Below are 23657 nucleotides of genomic sequence, written 5' to 3'. Positions count from 1 at the left end.
GTCCCCTGGAGTGGGCAGTTAGCTGGGGAGGCCGCTGGACCAAGCGCGGAAGAGGAGGGTGGACAGGCCCATCGGGACCCAGTCAGCCAGTGTTATGTCACATGCTGTACGGTGATCCCGAGGGAGCCACATCAGCTGGTGTTGACAAAAAGTCAGTGCATCCTCAAGTGCCCTGATGCCATGTTGGAGTTCGGGGCACCTTAATGAATTAGGTGCCAGGTAGCTTCTCCTGGGCCAAGAAACAAGAGAATATCCCGAGCAGTTTCATATTGATAAATTTTAAAGGAAATGGACAAAGTCCTTAAAAATCTGACCAGTGGGAAAATTGAAAGCCTGATAGTCCTATAACTATGAAAAGAATTCAAAGTTGGAATAACATTAAAAAAAATCAGGGTGCCTAGGTGGCTCAGTTGGTTAAGTAAGTGTCTGCCTTCGACTCAGGTCATGATCCTGGGGTCCTGGGGTTGAGTCCCGTGTTGGGCTCCCTGCTCAGCAGGGAGTCTGCTTCTCCCTCTGCCCTTCTCCCTGCTCATGCTTGCTCTCTCTCTCAAATACATAAAATCTTTATTAAAAACATATATATAGATGTACCTTTACCAGATTAAGGTATAATTAATTATATATATATAATTATATATATAATTCTGTTAATTAAGGTATTTAACAGAAAGAGGAGAGAAATCCTCTCAGTGGACAAAGGAAAAAGCATTTAATAAAATTCAGCATTCACGCGTGCTCAAAACTCCTAGCAAACTAAGAATAGAAGGCAATTTCCTTAAACCGATAAAGAGTATCTTCAGAATAACTCTAGCAAACATGTACTTACTGGGTGAAATGTTTGAGAGCTATCTTTTTGCGACCAGAAATAAAAAAAAGGTACCCCCCAGTACAGGTTCTGTGGAGTGCTGTACTCTCAGTCTTGGACAGCACTATAAAGAATAAAAAATAAAGGATGTGGGAAGCAAAAAGCAAAAATTAAAACCACCACCATTTGCACATGATTATGTACGACGAATCCAGAAGAATCTATAGAAACTGTTAGGATTAGTAAGTAAATTCAACAGGGTTGCTCTATTCAAGATTAATAGGCAAAATGGATTGCATTTCTGTGTACCATTAACAAACATAAAACAAAAATTATTTTAAGGTGACCATTTACAGTAACAGAAATATCAAATATCCGGGAATAAAACGTACTCGTTTGTGGGTCTTCTGTGAAAAAACTATAAAACACAAATGATGGTATGTACCATCTTTATGGCTTTAAAAATTTAGTATTAAAATGATGTCAGCTTTTCCCAAGCTGATTATATATTCAGAGCAGTCCCAGTCGACGTTGCAGAGCCTGAGAAGTTGATTCTAAAATTTGTGTGGAAATGCAAAGGGCCAGTAATGACCAAAACCCATTAAGAAAGAACAAGGCGGAGGTTCTTAATGCACTAGAAATCAAAACCTGTTACAAAGCTGCAGGAGTCGGCCACGTGCCGTGGACACAAGGCTAGACATGAGCGGACTTGTGCGGGGAGCTCAGATGTAAGAGGTGCTGTGGAACAGCGGGGAGGGCCAGCCTCTCCGCGGACAGTGCTGGCAGCCTGGACCTCTGTCCCGAAAGCCTCAACCTCATCCCGAACTCAGAAATCTATTCCAGGTGTACTGTAAAGTGTGGAGGGCAAAATCATAAAGTACCTGGGAGATAACAGGAGAATATCTTTGAGACCTCCGAATAGGGCAGGCTTTTTAAATAGGGTGTGAAAAGCGTGAATGGCAAAGTCAAGTTTAATCATTGGAAACACTGTGAAGAGTCAGAAGGCAAGCCACGGGGTCAGAGAGCACATTTTGTAATACGTACAATAAACAAAGGACCTAAAACCCCGATATACAGGAAATTCCTACAAGTGAACGAGAGGCAACAATCCCTAGCAAATGGAGTAAGGACTTGAACAGGTGCTTTACATAACAGAAGCCAAAGACCAATAAATACATGAAGATACTCAACTTATTAATCAATGAAAGGAAATTAAACCCAAAGTGAGATACCTCTATGTACCCACCAGAGTGGTTGAAATTTACAAGTGACCGTATCAGCTGATGGTGGAGATAGGCAGTAGGAGTTCACCTACAGAACTAGTGGGAATATGAATTTTTGCAACTACTTCAGAATCTCATTCCATACTACCTGTTCAGGTAGGAGGTAGGTGCTTCCTCTGGCTTGGCAGGTCGACTCCCCTTTCTCAGCTAAAGGTACTTAACACAAAGCTTGACAAATGTGCAGCATGGATACTCACAGCAACAAACACTTAAATAGCCTCAAACTGGAAACCACTCAGATAGTGTAGTGGATAGAAAATAAATCACGATACGTCCTTACCATAAAACTCTGCTGAGTGATCTTGTGAGCAAGCTAGCTGTTTGAACATGGAGAAATCTCACAACATAATACTGAGTGAAAGAAGCCAGCAGAAAAAGCAAGGTTTGAGGGCGCCTGGGTGGCTCAGTGGGTTAAAGCCTCTGCCTTTGGCTTAGGGCATGATCTCAGGGTCCTGGGATCGAGCCCCACATTGGGCTCCCTGCTCATCGGGGAGCCTGCTTCCCCCCTTCTCTCTCCCTGCCTCTCTGCCTGCTTGTGATCTCTCTCTCTCTCTGTCAAATAAATAAATTAGAACAAAACAAAAACCAAGGTTTGATTCTGTTGCTCTATGCAGTACAGAAAGCAGACCAGACTGAGCTGTAGCACATAGGGGTATAGGTTTAGGGGATAAAAGGAATTTTGAAGAAGGGACTCCAGTCAAAGTCAGTATGGGCTTGAGGGAAGGCCTGGCGGCTCCTTCTGAGGGCCAGTGGCTAACTCGGGTGACCGTGTGTGTGGGTGTTCACTATGTGGTCAGCTACAGACCAGTTGATTTTTGGTTTGTCACCTGTCCTATAGAATTTTACAGCTAAACCTATTGAAGAGTATACATAACATTGTAGAGTTCTTTAGTGCTCTTGGAACAGAACCTGCCTTCTAACACACAAGCTTCCCTTCCAGCTCTCACACATGTTCAGGAATATGTCATGTGCCGCAGGAGGAGGCAGGGGACAGCCTGTGGTTCTAGCCAGAGAGACTGTCACTGCTCTTCGTGTCCAGATCTCATGAAGTACTGGCCAGGGACCAGTACTTCACCCTGGAGGCAGGACCTCCGGGTGCTGGTGGTCAGGAATGGCAGGGAGCCACGGGGGTGGCCGGGGTAGCCAGCCTCCTGCGTGCTCTTGGAAGTCAGTGCGGGCTCTGCGTTCCCGGGAGTTTTAGAGCCTCTGGTCCCGAGGCGCCCTGCAGGTGTGATGGCCCTGGGCATGCTCCCCCTGCCATGGCACGGAGTGGCTTTCCTTCATCTCCTAAGTGATTATCGCAGGGGACTTCTCGGGAGCCTCAGGAAGTTGAAGGGCTGGGGAGGTGCACAGCCCTTTTCACCTTTAGGACCGAGCAAAGGGGGCCAGTGTCCTAGATGGGGCCATCAGAGGCTCACAGCTCTGCAGCTGGTTTTCTTGAGTGTTCTGAGAACATGAGTGTGTTTTCTCAACAGAACGATAATTCAGAAATGTTTGCTATTGCTGAGATTTCTAAATGCTTTTCCTTTTTAAAAATCAGGAAAGGGTATTAAATTTTATTGAACGCTAAGCGGTTTTACAGATGGTTACATAGATTGATTACTTTATTTGACATTTTTAATGTGCTATAGTATTTGAACAGATCTCTTAATACAAATAAATTTTTATACCCCGTGATAAAAGCTGTTTGGTGTCACGGTGAGGTGTTCCTTTGATGTGCTGTTTGAGTTTTCAGGATAGCATAACCCGAAAAAGAACGGATTCTGAGGTCAGATCTAAATTTGAGTCCTGGCTTCTCCACTAAATCTGTGACTTTGGAGGCGTGCCTCAATCTTTCTTACCGGGTTTTCTCCTCTAGAATATGAGGCTAATACTAAAGACATAACATGTGTGAAACACTTAGCACAGTGCCTCATACATAATAAGTGACCAGTAAAAAGAAAAAATGCACAGTTTTTTTCTCTTCGTAATTTTAGATTTTATATCTGAATTATTCAGTAAGATTGAACTGTGGGTTTGTGTGTGCTGTCTTTGTCAAGTCAAGTAGTAAAGTATATTTTATTATTTTCTAATACCTAAAAATGTGGAGGGCATGTCCCAGCGTGCATAGTGGGCACCAAATGCGTGTTGATGATGACTTTAGCTGTCATTTTTGTGATTAGTCACAACACCTTGAATAAAGTAGTGATTTTTTTAAATTAAGTTTTTTTTTTTTTAAATTCCAGCGCAGTTAATCCTCAGCATTCTGCCAGTTTCCAGCGTGTAGAACAGTGGTTCAGCAGTTCCATCCGTTACCCAGAGCTCGTCCTGTGTGTACTCTTAATCCCGTCACCTGTTTCACCAAGCATGTATACTTCTCTTTTATTTTTAAGCTTTTTTTTTTTTTTAGAGAGAGGGACAAGAAGAGAGAGAGAATCCCAAGCAGGCTGTACTGTTAATGCAAAGCCCGACTCAGGGCTCTATCTCACGACCCTAAGATCCTGACCTGGGCCGAAATCAGGAGTCGGCTGCTTAACTGGCTGAGCCATCCAGACATCCCTCACAAAGTCTATTTTAAATGAATACAGTGTAAGGAAAGACCCCTCTGTGTCTTCTGTAACTGTAATAGCAATGAACTGTAACAGCACTGAACTACGCTGACCCTTGAAAGTGAACACACTCACTGGCAAAACCAAAATCTTTCTTGGAAATGATGTTTTTCATGTTCTTTTCTTCCACACATTATGATGTATTTAGGTTCCATATTCTTAAGTCAACTAGGTTCAATTTTACCAATTTTGGTAGCATGCTATTTTTTTAGGAAACCATCCGCTTACTGGGTTTTCAGATTTAATCAAAAAGAATAAAATCGGATAAACTAGATACCTGCCCAGGCCCACAGAATGTTCTACAGAAACCAGAAATCTAGAATCAAATCTAAGCATTTCAAAAACTTAGTATTGGGTTCCCTTACTGAGTAACACTTCTCAGAGCAAGACATTGTTCTCCGGTCCCGAAGTGTCACATACAGCGTACCTGTGAACACACGCACACCTGCATGTGTATTCAGACATCCATCCATTACGGCAGTGGCAGACGGGGGCAGCCAGAGCCTTGGTATTACCTGGGAGTGAACTGGACAGAAAATAAGAGAGAGCGAGCGTGGTTTCCTTGTGCTCACAATCCGTCCACACCAGTTCCCCGAATCCGCCCTCTGTGAACTCAGTTCATTTGTGAGACAATGTAGCGTGAAGCTAAACCTCATAACACGTGGAAGAGGGGATTTCTGAGCGTGGTACTGGACCACGGTTCGAGACCCATATACAGTACAGGAACTACGGGCCACATGTGGCTATTTCACATTAAAGTAAAATTAAAACTTCGGTTCCTCAGCCACATATCACATGCTCAGTCACTCCATGTGCCTATTTAAATTTAATTAAATAATTAAAATTTCCCTGGTACACTAGCCACATGTCGGGGACCTGGTGATAACAGTGCATACAGAGCGTCCCCATCACTGGGGGAAGTTCTTTCGGAAAGTGTTGCTCAGACGCACTCCTGCATCATGATGGCCTTGCCAGGAGCCTCATGATCGAAGCCAAGTCCATTGTCAGCCCTTGATGAGGGGTCCGGAAGTTCTGTGATTCTTCCTCTGTTTAGAACGATAACTGTGGAGCTTTTCTTCTCCAGGTTCTGAAATTGGCAAACAGTATCTTAAAGAATTCATATGTCAGATCTTATTAAAATATTTATTTTCCACTCAAAACATTTTTATCTGAGTAGATGGTTTATTTATTCTGAGAATGAACAAAGCAGTGAAATTCGTATCTTTACAGAGAGCTCCCTGAAGGGGTGTTCCCGTTACAGGTGGTCCTTTCAATCCGAAATGAAAGTGGTCTTTGAATTCTGATATAACGTATAGTACTGACCTTTCCTAGTAAAACCACTTTTATGTTCCTGTGTTTTTGCAGAATCTCCGTTGTGTAGTAGTTCTGCATAGGAGTTTCGATGCCATTTATTATAACCTTGTTGTTTCTCTTGAATTTGTCTGTAGGTTTGCAAAGATTCAAATCAGTGTATCTGAACCCATTATTCCATTCAGAGAAACAATCACAAAACCACCCAAAGTCGACATGGTCAATGAAGAAATAGGCAAACAGCAAAAAGTCGCAGTTATCCACCAAACTAAAGAAGATCAGAGCAAGATCCCTGAAGGCATCCAGGTTGACGCGGATGGGCTCATCACCATGACAACCCCAAATAAGCTTGCCACACTCAGTGTTCGAGCCATGCCCCTTCCGGAAGAAGTCACACAGATTCTGGAAGAAAATAGTGATCTGATTCGTTCTCTGGAGCAGCTGACGTCCTCTGTGAATGAGGGCAGAGATGCTCAGATGATCCACCAGAAGACCCAAGAGAAGATTCGCGAATTCAAAGGAAAACTAGAGCGATACCTGACAGGGCGGAAATGGAGGAACACTGTTGACCAAATCTGGTCATTTGGTCCAAGAAAATGTGGGCCCAACATATTAGTTAATAAAAGTGAGGACTTTCAGAACTCAGTATGGACAGGCCCAGCCATCAAAGCTTCAAAAGAGGCCAGTAGATACCGAGATTTGGGCAACAGCATCGTGAGTGGTTTCCAGCTAGCAACCCTCTCTGGCCCCATGTGTGAGGAGCCTCTCATGGGCGTCTGCTTCGTTCTGGAAAGATGGGACCTGAGTAAGCTGGAGGAACAAGGGTCAGGTGGCAGACACGGTCAAGAGCAAAGGGATGTGGCGCAGGATGCCCAGGGGGAAGGGGAGGCCTGTGCCGGGGGCGGCGAACAGCCGGGGCTCCAAGATGGCGGCTCTGAGCCCTCGGAGAAGAAGACCTCCCAGAAAGGAGAGCCCTCGCCCACTGACTGCTATGGACCCTTCTCAGGACAGCTGATTGCCACCATGAAGGAGGCATGTCGCTACGCCCTGCAAGTGAAGCCCCAGCGTCTGATGGCAGCCATGTACACGTGTGACATCATGGCCACCGGCGACGTTCTCGGTAAGAAGGGTGAGGACAGCGAGAAGTGCCAGGGGTGGCGGCGAGGTCCCCGAGGTCAGAAAACTCATACGCACTTACTGTGTGTTTTATAGAAGCTGCATCAGCATCTAGTTACTAAGAACTAAGATCTTTGAAAGCCGGGTGCCTTAAACATGAAATCACAATGGGTTGTGGGGGGAGGAAACTCGTCACCAGAGGTCTTCCCCTTGCAGCAAACAGACTGTTCTGTGTGATGAGAGGCGTGGTGGACGGGGTGTAAACTGCCCGTTCGTGTTACCCCCAAACCTTTGCGGCATTCTCTCTCTCAGTCAGTCTAGTACCCAGAGCCCTTCTGGAAGCGGTCAAGGAGGGCGGGGACATTCTAACCCACCTGACACAGCAGGTCTTCTAGAAGACCGTTATGGGGGCTTTATTTGTCCCTGACCATTACGTCAGATCCTACTCTGACCCTCCCCTCTCCGGACGAGGATCCTCTGGGATCCCTCGAGACTTGTAGCCCTGGCATTTAGTAGCTGCTGACAGTTAATCCTTGTCACTGAGACGTCCGTCTTCCTTCCCCCGTGAGAAGGACAGTCTCACTCAGCGATCAGGGGAGATCTACATGAGAGCCCGACCCCGGGGCTGGGAGCCGAGCCCAGCGCGGGCGGCTCTCCCGCAGGCCCAGAAGCGCAGAAGGGCGGCTGAGCAGTGGTTGAGAGAGTGGACCCCGATGACCCGGTTTCCTCTAGCGCAGAGGTCCTTTGAGTCGATACGTGGTGGTTTTACATTCATTTTAGTAAGGTTCTTTTACTGATTCATTCCTAAAAGCAGATACCTAAATTGTTGGGGTGTTTTTCCCCCAAAGAAATTCAGGCCGGCCTCTGCGGCAGGGCCCTGAGGATAGGGACGGAGCGGCCGCAGCAGCGTGTCGGGAACAGCTAGGGGGACCAGCCCCATGGGTTTGGTGATGTGGACCACTCAGAGCCCTTGTGTGCTTGAGGGACACCTGCGTGGAGGGGGGGCACGGGTCCTGTGCAGGGGTCTCAGCCTTATTTGGATGCGGCGTATACCTTCACAGCTTGTGGGACCCATAGATGAGTTTCAGGAAACCAATCAGGACCATTCCCAGCTGTTGCCCATTGTCAGTGAGAACTTTCCCGATTCATGAAGGCAGAGGTGGAGTTAGGGTCAGGGAACCATGAAGGAGACCCTGACAGGTGCCACCTCCTCCAAAACACCTCCTTGAGCAGCTCACAGGCTCTCGGTGACGAGGTGTCACGGTGCCTCTCTTGGGTGAGAGTCTTGTCTCCCGCCTGTTTCCAGCCACGTGGAGCCCATCCCTCCGTCCTACAAGTGGTGGCCCGTCCTGTGCCCGAGGAGCACATCTGTTCTCTAGTATATGTCCGACAGAGAACTCTCTGGAGCCTTTGGATATGCTTTCACGGTGGGGTCTTTTGTGCCCTTTCGCTGCTGTGTCGCTGTCCCTTGGGCCAGCGTCCCGCTTCAAGCAGCCGTTCGTGGACGGAGCCCCGCAGATGTCCTGACCAGCGCGGAGCCCAGACGCGCTCTCGCCTCCCAGGTGTGGCCGTGCTGTCCTCACGGCGTTTGGCCATTGCATCCCATCTCTGACTCATAGCGCGTCAGGACCAGCATCATTTCTTTTTTACATAAGTTACATCTTCCACTTGCCTCCCGGGAGGCAGAATCCAAATTTTGGTGATTGACTAGACTACAGAAATTTGTGTGTCGACCCACAAATGCCTCCATTACGTACGAGTAAACTGGGTCTGTGCAATTCCTCGTTTCCCTCGGGCTTTATGTAGATACACAATAGACAGGAAGGCTTTTTTGTGGGTATTTTTGTTGTTGTTGTTGTTGTTGTAATACCAAGAGAAAGTCCCATCACCATAATCTTAACACACGGATTCTTGTTTCATTTTTTTTCGTGTGTCTTTCCTTGCCTGGTGAGACCCGAAACTCTGTAAGCAGCGAGCGGACTGTTCCGATGGAGGCTCCTTCATGTGTGTGCGTCCCCCGATGGTCCATGTCACCCACCGCACGGGAAGTAAGCGTAGGCTGATAAGATGAAACTCCACGCATCGCCAGAGGCCTAAATCATGCTTGTATGAATATGTACAAATCTTTAAAATTTTCTTAAAACTGCAGGAAATTACCATATGGCTTCTGAGTCTGCAATTTCTAGAACCTGGGGTTATTTTTCACCCCAAAAGTTCACCTGTTGGCAGAGATTACCCATGATTTCTCAGAAGGACAAGCTTCGTGAGGACCGTGAGGTACAGGCTCCGGCCCCAGAGACGGAACCTATGTATGAGGTCGGGGACCTGCTCATCCGCTTCTCAGCTGTCTTAAACGTGGGTGTCCTCTCTCCTGTGTTTGCTCCCGGGCCGCGGTCTGTTCCCTGATCTCCTCACTGAGGACAGTGCAGGACACACGTGCGAGGGAGCCGTGCCTCCCAGCTCGTCTCTCTTGACTCTGCCCACGTTTGTCCACAGTGTGGGCATGTCTCATCCTTACCCTGAAACGAACGGAGAAGATCCTTTCTGGTGTCATTAGTTGTCATTAGTTGGCCCTTTAATTCGGGTAGAGTCAGGGTAACACCCTGCACGCTCTCCTGACGCCTTTTCTTCTTCCGTCTGCTCTGCTTGTCCCCCCGGAACAGTGTGAGGACGCAGCAGCTACCTTCATTGGCCCGACGGATTTGTGTTGGAGCTCCTGTTCCATTTTGGGGACAGGGAGGATCTCGGCTCCTTTTTCTCTCACTGGGACCATTTGTGGTTGATATTTCAGACTCTTGTTATTCCTGAATGGAATTGCATCTTCGAGTGTGCTGTCCTAAAACTTGTTCTGTTTCTCCTTCTTTATGTGGTTGAAGTGATCCTTCTGAAAATCGTGGGTCCCCGTACATCTGTGCTTGTCCTTCCCTCCCCTGCGCTCCTGGGAACACGGGTCTCCTGCCCGGACTGCCGGCTCCCGGGCGTTTTCTGTTGGGACGGGATCCGTCCTTGGCTCTCGGAGAAGGCAGATGTCCCACCTACCACAGGAAGCCGGGATCGGCTCCGCATTTGTCAGACCCAAACTCCAGGCAGACCGTTGAATCATCCCCTGCTGAGTCAGTGCTCCGTGCCTGCTTTCCCGTTTCCTGTCGGAAATCAGCACCAGGCCCCTGCACGTGACCGGGCAGCCCTAGGACAGTCCCTCAAAACACCCCTGTGATCTTGTCCCTTTCTCCAACCTGGCTGTGCACCTGGCTGTCCACTCTGTTCTGGTGCGTCACTGGAAGAGACACGTATCTTGATCAGGGGGATTTCCCTCTTCTCTCTTAGGAGCAAAGTTGGTCTTTGCCTGGCCTGCTCCTGGCACACGGTCCACAGTGCGGGGCCTCTGATCCCACAACGTGGCACCCGTGTGGGGGTTGGTTCGTGCGTGGCCTCCATACTGTGGCCACTGGCCGGCCTTCTTATACGTTTCTGGAACCTGTGCCGTACCCTCCGCCTTTGATGTGCTCTGGAATCGTTCCCTCCTGAGCTGGTGTCAAGCCCTCATCCGTGTGAAGCTGCTTAGAGACGAGGGTCTTCTCTTCCGTCTGTTTTCTTGTTGCTTTGAAAGGTTCTTCCCCACGGAAGATGTCCACGTTCTAGCACCCAAGGTCCACACGGCCAGCTGCTCGCTTTCTGTTTTCCTTCTTTCTAAATCACCACCTTCATCTGGAACAAGAAACGAGGCAGCTTCTATGTTCCCAAGGCCTTCGCTTCCTGCCTAGAGATTCAGGGATCTTCCAGGCTTTGCTGGCGGATGCTCTGAATTCTCCAAGAATTGGCACAAGTAAAAAGACAAGTTTAGGTCTTTTTTAATTGGGCCAAATGACTGTCCTTAGTCTGTTTCAAAAACTTAATTCTTTCTACGCAGACTTAAAACAAGAAATCCTTTTGTAAGTGCATAGAATTGCTCACAGTCAGGTTGGGACGTTCTGTGGAAAAATAGTCATCTCAGAATCGCTTTACCTGGGGAGATGGTGCCAGGAGGACGGCTTTCTTTACGCATGAACTCTGCTTTCTGAAGGTGTGGTTCTGTTCTCATTTTCTACCGACAAAAATTACCTTTAACTTTTTTTAAGTTTTTTTTTTTTTTTAAATTCTGTTTATTTACTTATTTGAGAGAGCATGAGCAGGAGAGGCAGAGAGAGGGAGACGGAGGATCTTGGGCAGACTGCGTTGAGTGCGGAACCTGACACGGGACTCGATCTCACGACCCTGAGATCACGACCTGAGCTCAACCGAGAGCTGGACGCTCAGCCGAGCATCCCGCGGGCGCCTCTGCCTGTACCTGTCCACAGCGGACACTGGAATTAGTTTGTGTTTGTGATTGTCCCCCGAGGAGCCAGCTGTCTGTGTCTTCCCTCTTCTAACTGGACAGCTTCTTTCATTCCCAGCTCCTCGTGGTTTTCATCTTTGGCAGCAACTTCATGTATGAAAAATAACTCTTCCTGCTAGTTCTAGAGTTTCCATCACCGCGTGGGCTACAGCAGTCCTCCCTGTGTTTTTACCCACAGGGGTAAATGCTCACACTGGGAGAACACACGTGCCTTACTGCGTCAGAAACAGCCTCAAGAAGTGTCACCCTTTACTGTTAAAAACCTCTTCTCTTCCAAATGCAGGTTCTTTTTCAATTTCATCAGCATCTCGTAATTCATTTCAACAAAAATGTATGGACGTGTAGAGATGCCTGCGCTGTGTTAAGCATAATTCCTGCTTTGAGGGGTGAGTTAGGTGACAAAGCCTAATTATGTAAAACAGAAAGCACAGCAGAGCTGAATCAAGTGAACAAATGTGGTCTTCCAGTGAAATTTTGTGAGAAATTGGGATTAGCAAAATTCGGAACAGGGTAGACTTTTTGAAAGTGATGGTTCTTTGAAATGGGCTGTGCTGGCCGGAATGATCTAGAGTTGAGCAGCTAAGTTTGAAATTGGCTCTGTCTGTAGCTCAGCACTGAGGACTGCGAGGGGCGTAGAGAGGACATGTTCCCACTTGGTTTTCTAGGAGCTTCTGCTCAGCATGACCTCTAGCCCTGGATGGCTGGTTGGTTGAAGGCCACTGTGCAACCTTCCACCGACTCACAGGAACTCATCTTGTTGAATGTGGGTCTTTGCCTCGTCACCCTGATTCGTCCCGGTATTGATTAGCCTCCTGTCCACCTCGGATCTGATCATCCTGCCTTCTGCACCCGTGCATGGCCGGCGATCATCGGAAGGGCACAGCACCGCAGTCAGGGCGCTGACCCATCGTGCCGGTGGAGGGGGCAACTTGCTGACACACTTCCTCCACACTCGGGGCCGAGTTCCTCTGTAGGGGAGCCCCTGCTCCCCGCCGTGTCCACAGCACACTGTGGCCCCCGTTCGGTGGTGGCCCATCTGCATCCTGTCGAGCACAGCTGCCTGATTTAGCAGTCCGCTCGCTCTGCGACACGAGGGAGAGGGGTTGGTGTGACCTGATTTATAAGAATCGCCAGTGCCCACCAATTGCTCTGCGTGTGTGTGTTCATTGAAGTTACACCGCAAGGGTTACCAGCGTAACAGAAACCACAAGATGAAAGCAAAATCTTCCTTCTTGGAAAGCGGTGTGTCATTTTCCACTTTCTTTTGCAATCTTTGCCCATTAACAGTACCTTTTGCATAGCTGTAACAGTAGAAGGAGTGTGATGTTTTGCTTTTTACATTTATTTCTTTTATAAGCCGCCTCCATTTGGCTACTTAGTATTCGCAGAGTTCATTTTAACCTCGGCATAACGTCCCATCCACTTGCGCTGTAATTTACTTCCCATCATCCCCGAATTGGAAATCTGTATTGTTTCCTGTAAGAGAAAACATTGCTGTGAACAGCTGCTTCTTTTCCTAAATTCTGGGGGGGGATAAAAAAATCATACCTTTAACTGCCAACCTTCCAGCTCGAACGGCTGGGGTCTCGCTCCCTATTACAGACGAAGGAAACACACACTCGAGATGTGTAGTGCCGCCCCGGAGCAGAGCAGGTTCGGTGACACCAGATGGCGAAGAGATGGTTTGGATCGTAGGATCGCACAGCAGACCTGGTGGGGCAGGTGACTCTGAGCGGCTGTGAGTCCTGAGCAGCTTGTGGCTGTGCGTGGGGTGGCGGACGCTGCGCAGGGACCTTGGATGTGCGCTGCAGCAGTGAGCAACCCCGTGTGGCCAGGTGCACAGCGTCTGTGCTGACTGTCCCGTCCCTGGTGGCAGCCGGGGTCACTTGACCACATTCAGGCCCTGAGTTCGGGCTGGGACGTTCGTGGCGGGGTCTCTCAAAGGCTAGCCCTCACCAGGCCTTTCCCATCGGTGCGCCTCTTGGTTGTCATATTTTCCCCAGATGGGTGCTTGCTCTTGGGGCCTCGGCCGCAGCACAGCGGGCCACACGCGATCTTTGGGCGCACGGACAGGAGCACACGTGGGTTGCAGGGGGGTTGGAGCACTCGCAGGGGCCACGTGCTCGCGGGTCCTCCCAGCTGCGGCTGCCACGGCGTCACCGGGAGAGCAGCGACAGCTTGAGAGGGTCCCGGTGTGGACGCGTCTGTCTTCAAAGCCACGTGCATTTGGAAGGTTCTGTTTGGAGCCGTTTTGCTCTGTTCAGTGACCCATCACTGTGCCCCAGTTTTAGGACTTAGTGGAATTCAAATTGTGTGGCTCCAAATGACACAATTGATTACACTCAGCCTCCACTGCAATTACTGATCTGCGCCCGCTGGCCTGACCCCCGAAGGAAGGGGAGGAGCTGCGGCCCCGGCGGTGCAGCCCAGGGCTCATCCCTGCCCTGCCGGCCCGCTGCTTCCTGCTCCACAAGCTCCTAAGGTTCCTCCTGGAAGGGGCTCGCTGGGTTGAGGTGACTCGTTCACACGTGCCGGCTGCTCTTCTAAGGCTTCCTCCCCTCCTAGGAACTGCAGGCGGATGCGTACGGCCTGCGGGAGACCGTCACTGTGCTGGTCTCCGAGCTTCCGGACTGTACCCAGAGTGTCGGGTTCTGTTCTGGGCGCTGCATACCAAGAGCAGGGAGAGCAGGTCACAGTGGCCTGGGTAGGAAAGGGTCAGGGTAGAACAGGAGTGAAGGGCCTGTCACGGAAAGGTGGGGGGTGTTGGGGGCAGAGGGTGTTGGGAGAGAGAAAGCCAGGTAACCGTCCTCGAGGAGCTTACAGGCTGCTCTGTGCCACAGGGGTGACACTCGTCCCGTGTGATCGAAACCAGAGCTGACAAACTAAAGGGGAGAAGATCTGGGGCTGGCGGGTGGCCCAGCGGGTAAAGTGGCCCTGACCTGGCCTGGGCCGCGCGGGACAGGTGAGCTGGAGCCGGGCCCTCAGAATCCCTCCATGATGGATCTGGGTGACCCTGCCGCTCCCTTCTGACCCTCCGTTCTGTTTCTCTCCGGTCCGGACAGCAGCCAGGGCTGGTGTTTCATCTCGGGGGTACTGCACTGGAGGGGTCAGGCTGCATGGTGGGGGTGCCCAGGCAGCTGCGGTCAGCATGGGGCTGGAGGGTGATGGGGCTTGGCGGGGGCAGGTGTACAGACAGGCTTGGCAGCCCAGGTGTGGCCTCCGTCGTTGGGACGCACACAAATGATCGCCAGTTCAGCTCTCCGCAGGGAGAGTTCAGAGAAGCAGACAGAGCCTCGGTGAGTGTTTGCGGGGGGACATTGGTACTGAACAGTTGCTGCTGACAGTCAGAGGGCGAGGGTCCGAGGGGGGCGATGCTGATGCCGGGAGAGCCGGCAGCGGCACTGGTCAGTCGCTTCGCGGCCACACAGAAATCATGAGTGGATGGGAAGAGGACACTGGCCGTCTGAAAGTGATGGGGCAGGGTCAGCGAGGCAGGGCACTTGAGCCGGGCCCGTGGCAGAGCCCCGGTGTTGCAGTGAGGACCCGAGCACCGGGGAGAGGGAAGAAGGGCGCAGAACCTGTGGGAGCGAAGGGGAAGGCCGTGCCTTTCAGCACCACCAGAATTCGATGTGTGTGGTTTTCAGCTAAGCCTGGAGGGGAGGATGACCCATTAGAGTTTTTAGGGTTTTTTTATTCTAAGGCTGCCCCATGACACAATGGGCCTCCTGCCTTTTGTTTGCCTCAGTCCTTCCTGATCCCCACCACCAGGGGGACGTCTGAGTCGGAGGAGCCCGCGGTCAGAAGGCTGGCTCCGGGTCCCCAGGTCCTCGTTGGAAACAAGCAGCCCTGGGTGGGCGCAAGCACCCCGGGTCATGCCCCCAGCACCCAGGAAGGGAGAGCCGGGGGGCCCATGCTGGTGCTCAGAGGAGAGGTCTGCTTTGTTCAGCCACAGCATCGTAAACCTTGAAGGACATGTTCCTAGATCAGCTGTGCAATTAGAGCCACTTTTTCTAAGTGGTCTGTGAACTGGGAGGCTTTAATGAGAGTGTGCGGGCCTAGCCGGGCCTCACAGCCCTGGGCAAGGCTCAGTGTCCGTTCGCAGAGTCTGTCCTGCGCCCAGGTTGGAAGGAGCCTTGTGCCCCGAGGTGCTTCTACGGGAGCATCAGGGAAGACCTCTCCCTTCCCAAGGTCAGCCAGCCTTAGGCCGGAGGACAGAGTACAGGTACCAGCCGAGAGGATTTTTGGCCCTCCCGTGATGGGGCAGGAGATGTTATTACCAGACCTAAAAGATACCGAAGACCATCCGTTTTCAGGGAAATTAAATACTTAACGCCACTTACATATTATAAAAACATGAGCATGCATTTCTGTGTGTGTGGTTTTCGTTCCTGATACAAAAATGTCTCTGTGCCCGTTGCTTGCTTCCTGGGCCCACATAGCCTTACGCCATCAACGTCATATTAATAACGTCTCATAGTGATGAAAATATTTCAGTATTTACGAAGCGCAGTCACACTCATCTCCCTGATTTCGTGCCCAGAGACTGCTCATGGGTAACACTGGACCTGAGGGTCCTTTTCACAGGCTCCGGCTTCTCGTGCCGTGTTGGGCGGATTGCCTTTTTGGGTCAGGCCGCTTGGGGTGGTCTCACTCCTTGTTACCTTTAGGTCTCTAATTTTTTGTAGATTTTCTTTTAAATACTTAAAAAGCATTCCTGCTTTTGTAGACCAAAATGGTTGACCGAGTCACCAGTGGTTTGTTCTGGGGCGTGCGTAATCTCGGCTCTGTGTGGCTCTAGACACGTAAGAGCTCAGTGACTTTAAGAGTTGTCTGGCTTTGCAGGTCGGGTCTATGCTGTCTTGTCGAAGAGAGAAGGCCGGGTGCTTCAAGAAGAGATGAAAGAAGGGACGGACATGTTCATCATCAAGGCCGTGCTGCCCGTCGCCGAGAGCTTCGGCTTTGCGGATGAGATCAGGAAGCGGACGAGTGGCCTGGCCAGCCCACAGCTGGTGTTCAGCCACTGGGAGGTAACAGCGCGAATCCCCGTCCCTGCTCCTCGGTCCCCGCGTGCGGCCTACGCTCGACACCAGGCTGAGCAAACACCTTCCCGCGCCGGCTGGCCTTCCTGAGGCTCTGGTCCCTCGGGGGCACAGAAGGCCTGCGGCTGCTTCTCATCCAGGGTGAATGATCCTCGGGTCACAGGCAGCCTGTAATACGCACGCACGCACGCACACACATTCGTCCTTTCTTTTTACGGCATGCAACGTGCAATCCTGTGTTTCCCTTCGAAGATAGATTTTTTTCCGTGTAGGATGCAACTTTTTATTTTTTTTATTTTTGTTTTTTTATTATGTTCAGCTAGCCAGCATATGGGACATCATTAGTTTTTGATGTAGTGTTCAATGATTAGCTGCGTATAACACCCAGTGCTCAGCGCATGCCCTCCTTAATGCCCGTCCCCCGGTTACCCCACGCCCTCACCCTCCTCCCCTCTGAAACCCTCAGTTTGTTCTCTGGAGTCCAGAGTCTCTCATGGTTTGTCTCCCCTCTGATTTCTTCCCATTCAGTTTTCCGTCCCTTACCCTCTGCTCTGGTCCTTACTGTGCACGTATGAGTGAAACCGTATGATAATTGACTCTCTCTGCTTGACTTATTTCACTCAGCATAATCTCCAGTCCTGTCCATGTTGATGCTAAAGTTGGGTAGTCATCCTTTCTGGTGGCTGAGTAATACTCCATAGTGTATATGGAGCACATCTTCTTTATCCATTCATCTGTTGAAGGGCATCTTGATTCTTGCCATAGTTTGGCGGCTATGGCCATTGCTGCTGTGAGCATTGGGGTACAGATGGCCCTTGTTTTCACCACATCTGTATCTTTAGGGTAAATATCCAGTAGTGCGATTGCTGGGTCGTAGGGTAGCTCTGTTTTCAACATCTTGAGGAATCTCCACACTGTTCTCCAGAGCGTCTACACCAGCTTGCACTCCCACCAGTAGTGCAAGAGGGTTCCCTTTTTCCACATCCTCACCAGACCTCGAAGATAAATTTTTAAAGGAAAATCACAGACATTTTAGAAGTGAAGCTCTCAGGAGCTTTCCTCCAGGGAAATACTTATGGTGTTTAGAGGGGACGGATCCGCTTCTTGCCGGGGACAGCCTTCAGTTCCTGTGTGTCCCCTTGTCCGCGACCCCTGTTGTGGGGGCTCAGGCTTCCTCTGGCTTTCGCGTGTGGTGGGATGAAGTAGCTCATGAGAGCCCCTCACTGTCAGCGTGGGCACAGGTAGTTGAAGAGCAAAGCTTATCCCTAATTAATACCGCAAATGTCGACCGTGAGGACGTTGTTTTCTCACCCGGGGGAGAGCAGGAACTGGGGAGGGTGGGGGGGTCAGAGCAGGCTTCCTGAAGCATCTCTGGAGGGAGACCGTGCAGAGCTGAGACCAGAGGCTGGCGCGGCCGAGGAACAGCGATGGGGGAATGCAGGGCACATTTCAAGACGCGACCTCAGGTCTGGAGTAGAATTCCAGAGACAGAGAGAGCGCAAGCATGGCGGGTGGGAGAAGCAGGCTCCCTGCCGAGCAAGGAGCCAGACACTTGATCCAGGACCCGGGGATCACAACCTGAGCTAAAGGCAGAAGCTTAACCCACTGAGCCCCCAGGTGCCCCCGGAATAGAATTTGTTAACTACTGCATATAAGGAGAAAGGCCAGGGTAAGAAGGCAGTTTCTGTCGTCACTTTACAGGGAATAGAAGTAACATCACAGCGTCCACTTTTCCCCTGGAGGTTCATGGTTTGGTGGGTCTGGTGTGGGACCCTCCTGGTTTCGGGTATCACTTTGCACTGACTGGGGCTGACTGTGGAGCCTGCTGAGTTTGTCCTGCTGAGTTAAAGTGTGTGCAGTGGGGGACCGGGGGCCGTCGCGGGCGGGGCTGGTGCACGCTCACCTGGGCTTGCTCTCGGCCCCGAGGCCCAGCCTGGGCTCTCCCTTCAGCGCCGCTCCAGCCAGACCCCCGCCCCTGTTTCTCTCGTGTCCATCCGTCGGGGGGCTCCCGTTTCAAAGCAGGTCACGAAGTGGAGTAGAGTAAGTGAGGGAGAATCTCCTTTCTAAAATGAATTCTAGGGCCCCTGGGTGGCTCAGTGGGTTAAGCCTCTGCCTTTGGCTCAGGTCATGATCCCAGGGTCCTCGGATCCAGCCCCACATCGGGCTCTCTGCTCCGCGGGGAGTCTGCTTCCTCCTCTCTCTCTCTCTGCCTGCCTCTCTGCCTACTTGTGATCTCTGCCGTCAAATAAATAAGTAAAAAATCTTCTAAAAAAATCAATAAAATGAATTCTATAGTCAAGTCAGTCAGCAAAGTAGAGAAAGGGGACACTTGAGAGAAACAGACTTGACGGGGCAGATTGTCTAGGCAGTTCGTGTCCCCCGAATGGAGGCCAGTGAAGCTGCTAATCCAGGACTCACACGTCCTTAAAGCTCGACAGTAGCACCATCACTCTTGTTCTCATTTAGGTTTATTTTTTATTTATCTTTTTTTTTTGTTGGCACAGTTTTCATCCTAACAGAGATTTACTGTGAACTTTTTCTTGCATTTTGTATCTGTGTCTAGAAACGAAGTGAAGTGTTGGTTGTTTATTTGGTTTATATCTGAATAGGTGTCATTGCTCTGTTTCATTATGGAGCAAACAGGAGCTCTGAGACATTCACCGCACTGGTTCCTTTCTGCATGTAAGTGGTAGTAATTCCCCTCAGCCACGCTCCCAGCTTTCTGGCTCTGGCTCTGGGCTCTGAGCTTCTACTTCCAGGAGCGGGTGGGTCACAGCAGCTTCTGAGGAACCCCGGCTCTGGTGTAAAGACGTTCGTGATGCTCTCAATGAAACACATCGCGACAGTCCTCTGCCTGTGTTCTAGGGAGCAGACGTGTGATTACGGGGCGAGGCGGCCAAACAATACTTAAACCGAAGAGGGATTTGTGGCCCTTCACTGCCGTGACACTTTCATCATTGGTGCTGGCATCGCTGAAAACTGCTTCTTGAGCCTGCAGCGCACGCTTGGAGTATCTTGGAGGTGATCAGTCATCGTCTCGGGATGGCGGCCTTGATCCGCGTTGGTGATGAGAGCAGGTTGTCCTGTGTTTGGTCAGAACAGAGAGAGCGCAGTTAGCGATCCCCTGGGTTCTCGGCTCTGAAGGGCCAAAGCAGGTTTCCACGGCAGGTGCCTCACAACTGGAGGACTCGGATGTTTGAATTCCCACGGTCTCTTTTTGTTAGAAATACATCATCATCTTAGGTTGGGCTGAACCCCGACGGGTTTATAAAATGCAAACCTGTTTACAAACCTGTCAAATTTCTGTTATTTCGTAATTGCAAATAGGCAGGTAAGGCTGCTCTGTGCAAAGCATCTCGGGGTGGAGTGACAGAAGTAAGGCAGAGGCTCTCTGGCTCGTCCGGGGCGGCCGCTGGGGGCAGTGGGGGCTCGCAGGGAGGAGCCCGTCCTCTGTTTGCCGCCTTTCTCAGCATTTGGCTTCTGCCCCCCGAGCCCGTACCCCTGCATTCCAGCATTGCAGCCGGGAAACGGGTGCACCTTCCCTGTGGGGACACACATGGGGTTTTGCATGTCTCCCGTCGCCTGCAGTCAGTCTGTGGCCACATCTGGTCCTGCCACCGAACAAGGACGTTGGAAGTGTCGTCTTTGACTGGACCAGGAGTCAGCAAAGTACGGCCTGTGACCTGTTTGGGGAAATAAAGCCACCGGCCTGTGGCCGTTCCTGCCCCCGTGCACACTTCCTGTGGTGGCTTTCACACTGAGCTGAGCGGCTGCCCCACACACCATGCAGCTCCGTCCAAGCTGTTTCCTGTCTGGCTCTTCACAGAGCTGTGCCCCCTCCTGTCGAGCCTGCAGATACCCCGCCCCCCGAAATACCTTTCAGCCCACTCCCATCCAGGAACCGGTATTTAGGAACGACTAGTGTAACAGCGTCCAGGCTTTACCGAATGGGCAGATTTTGTTGATGTGAAAACCATGATGGTTTTTTTCAATCTCCTTTCCCTCTTGATAAGGAAGAAAAAAAAAAAAAAGCCAGAAATCTTACATACTTAATAATAGTGGGGTTTTTTTTTTTCAACTGATACTTTCTGGCTTCATTAGTTTGTTATTAACAGTCAGTCTCTTAATAACTTTAAAGAAGATCATAGTCAGGCTTTCAGTGCTGTCCTCTCTCGTCCCCCTGCCACCTGTCCTGGTCCTCTTCCCAAAAGCGTCCCATCTTTGAAAGTCTTGAAAACGATGTTGTAATTAAATGTCATTGATCTGATAGTTTCTGGCTGTCTTGGTTTTCCCCCCATAGCCGGGTTTAGAAATAACACAGTTGTTGAGATCTGGCTTCTCCCTCCAAGGCACTTTCTTTCCTTTGTGTTCTGTCACACCATATAATTTACAATCAAGAGCTTTTGAGAGAAAGTGCTTCAAAAAATAGAGGAGATAAGATTACAGGCATTTTCCACGAGGAAACCTTTGAAGTCAGCAATCCCATAATTTCTCTTTCTATGTTTTGCCCCTTCTATGAAAAAGGAAGAAAAGGAGCTAATACCAGGCACAGAAAGGAAAATAGCCCAGCCAGTGCGGTGGTGCACGCGTGTCGGCGCGGGCCCGGGATTGGCTGCGGGAGCCTGAGCCCACCCCGCGGGGCGGGCCAGGGTTCACCCGCGGTGAGGACCGTCAGCTCCGATCACAAGCGCGCCCGGCGAGTGTTTCCACCTGCCAGCCGTGATCCTGGTGGCGGCTGGCACGGGGCCGCTCGGGAGCGCACGGGACCGCCGTGGAGCTCCCCAGGCTTTCCTCCTGGGCTCTTTTTCTTCTTCTTCCTTTAGATGCCCGGGACAGCAGTGAGAACTTGGGTGCCCGCCTTCCCGTGAACTAGAAAATGCCATTCCCTTCAGGCTGTGGGGTTGCAAAAGATATTCTTGCAGTGGGCAGATAGACGAATTCTGGGTGAACCAGTTAGGAAACAGCATCTTTTCTTCCAAACCGCCGGCTCGAGGATGCTGTTCTGTAGGGCACAGCACCGTGTGGGCACCGGAGCCCACTGGGGTGGGGTGGGCTGGAGCAGGTCTCCAGAGGAGGCCTCCAGCAGCAGGTGAGGGGAGAAGGCTTGGAGTCTTGGCCCGCAAGCTGAGCAAACCTCGGAAGGCCCGAGGCCCACACAAAATGAGATTTTTGGAAACTCCTGGTGTTACATTTTTGAAACAAGGACTCTGGTCTGAAGTTGGCCAGACTGAGTCGATGTCTCTCAACTAGTAGCTCATTTCTTGCTGTTTATAAAATTTGTTGCTTTTTTTAGCAGGATTAACAACTCACTCACTCCTGCCCCCCAGACCTGCTGGGAACATACAGCTTTTCTATGCTCTGTGATGGGTTCCTCATCCCGCTGGGGAGGGCAGGGTGCCAGTAACCAGCCTAACAGTAGCCTGCAGTGTAGATGGTCTTTGGGCACGACGGCTCGTGGGACTGTTCCGTTTCCCAGCTGCCTCCCCTTGCCCCTGAGGACCGGCCTTTGTGGCTGTGGCTGTGGGTGGGGAGGAAGGGGGACCTCCAATCCCCTCGCCCTCCGCGTCTTCCCTTGCCTTTGGCAATGTGTCTAGGAAGAAGTTGCCGCGGCTGAGGTTGAAGAGGTTGCTGCCTGTGTTCTTCTCTAGGATTTGGATGGATTCCTGTCTCACATTGAGGTCTTTCATCCATTTTGAGTCTATTTTTGTGTGTGGTGTAAGGAAATGGTCCAGTGTCATGCTTCTGCACGAGGCTGCCTGTGACCATTTGCTGAAGAGACTTTTTCCACTGGACATTCTTTCCTGCTTTGTCGAAGATGAGTTGGGCATAGAGTTGAGGCTCCATTTCTGGGCTTTCTCTTCTGTTCCACTGATCTATGTGTCTGTTTCTGTGCCAGTACCCTACAGCCTTGATGATGACAGCTTTGTAATAGAGCTTGAAGTCTAGAATTGTGATGCCGCCAGCTTTGGTTTTCTTTTTCAACATTCCTCTGGATATTCGGGGTCTTTTCTGGTTCCATATAATTTTAGATGATTTGTTCCAGCTCTGTGAAAAATGCCGATTGTGTTTTGATAACAAGTGCATTGAATGGGCAGGTTGCTCTGGGCAGCACAGACATTTTCACAGTATTTATTCTTCCAGCCCGTAAGCATGGGCCGTTTTCCATCTCTTTGTGTTTTCCTCCATCTCTTTCCAAAGTGCTCTGTAGTCTCTGGAGTACAGACCCTTTACCTCTTTGGTTAGGCTTATTCCCGGGTGTCTCATGGTTTTTGGTGCTATTGTAAATGGAAGACCAACTATTTTAAAATACAGTTTTCTTTCATTTCTGTATTTTACATTGAAAAGTGTTAGGATTTGAGGCCTCTTAATAAATACCACTCCTTTCTTCCCCTAATTGAGAAATGAGAGAAAACAGTAACAAAAAGAACCAGGCACATTAATGTCAGACCGTCACCTTCATTGCCGATCACGCTGGTCATGGAAAACGTAGTGTTGAGCACCCAGTACTGTGCTCCCGAGGGAGACCCGCTGGATGGCAGGGCTCCTACCACAGGGGCAGGGCAGGGCGGCCAGTGTCAGTGTCCCAGAGGGACAGGCAGGCTCTGTGCCTCCTGGGGTGGCTTCTAGTGGACAGGGGAAGAGGCCCCACTCCCGAAGTCTGTTTCCTCCTCTCGCACTTACCAGCCAGATTCTGTGCTGAGGGGGCAGAGAGAGGCCACGAGGGTCAGTCTCGTGGAGCTTTCTCTGCCTGAAGGAATCTTTGGGAGTGGAAACTGCCCCCCTACTCTTCTGTGCTGTCCTGAAAGTCAGTCCTTTGGACGTGGACCTCAGGAAAGTCCATATCCATGGTCACCACCTTCATCGATAATCATGGTCTGGCTGCTGGTCGACACAGATCAACACAGCCCCTCACCTCGGTGACTTCCCCCCTGCCCGAGCTCTGCCCTCTCCCTCCCCAAGCCGTAGCCTGAGACAGCAAGTGTCCGCAGCGCGCCCGCCCCTGGACTTGTCTTCCTCACTGTGGGGTGGCGAACAGCCGTGGGCCCAGAGAGAAGAGGGAAAGAGGTGCCTCCGTCTGCCTCTTGTCTGGGCAAAATTGGTGAACCAAGCAGTCTGGCTCACCAGGCGGCCCACAGAGTT

General features: G+C 50.6%; 1 protein-coding gene across 1 annotated transcript in view; it reads left to right on the top strand.

Moving 5' to 3' along the window:
* Positions 1-23657, top strand: part of EFL1 (elongation factor like GTPase 1) — a 115483-nt gene that overhangs the window by 90435 nt on the left and 1391 nt on the right. The window contains exons 18-19 of the mRNA XM_032341953.1: positions 6125-7107; positions 16321-16505. Coding sequence (XP_032197844.1) covers positions 6125-7107; positions 16321-16505 — 1168 coding nt within the window. The remainder of the gene's footprint in view (positions 1-6124; positions 7108-16320; positions 16506-23657) is intronic.

Source organism: Mustela erminea, chromosome 5 (assembly GCF_009829155.1).
Source record: "Mustela erminea isolate mMusErm1 chromosome 5, mMusErm1.Pri, whole genome shotgun sequence".
Lineage (NCBI taxonomy): Eukaryota > Metazoa > Chordata > Mammalia > Carnivora > Mustelidae > Mustela > Mustela erminea.
Note: the sequence above shows the minus strand (reverse complement) of the source record. Positions and strands in the feature narration are given on the sequence as shown.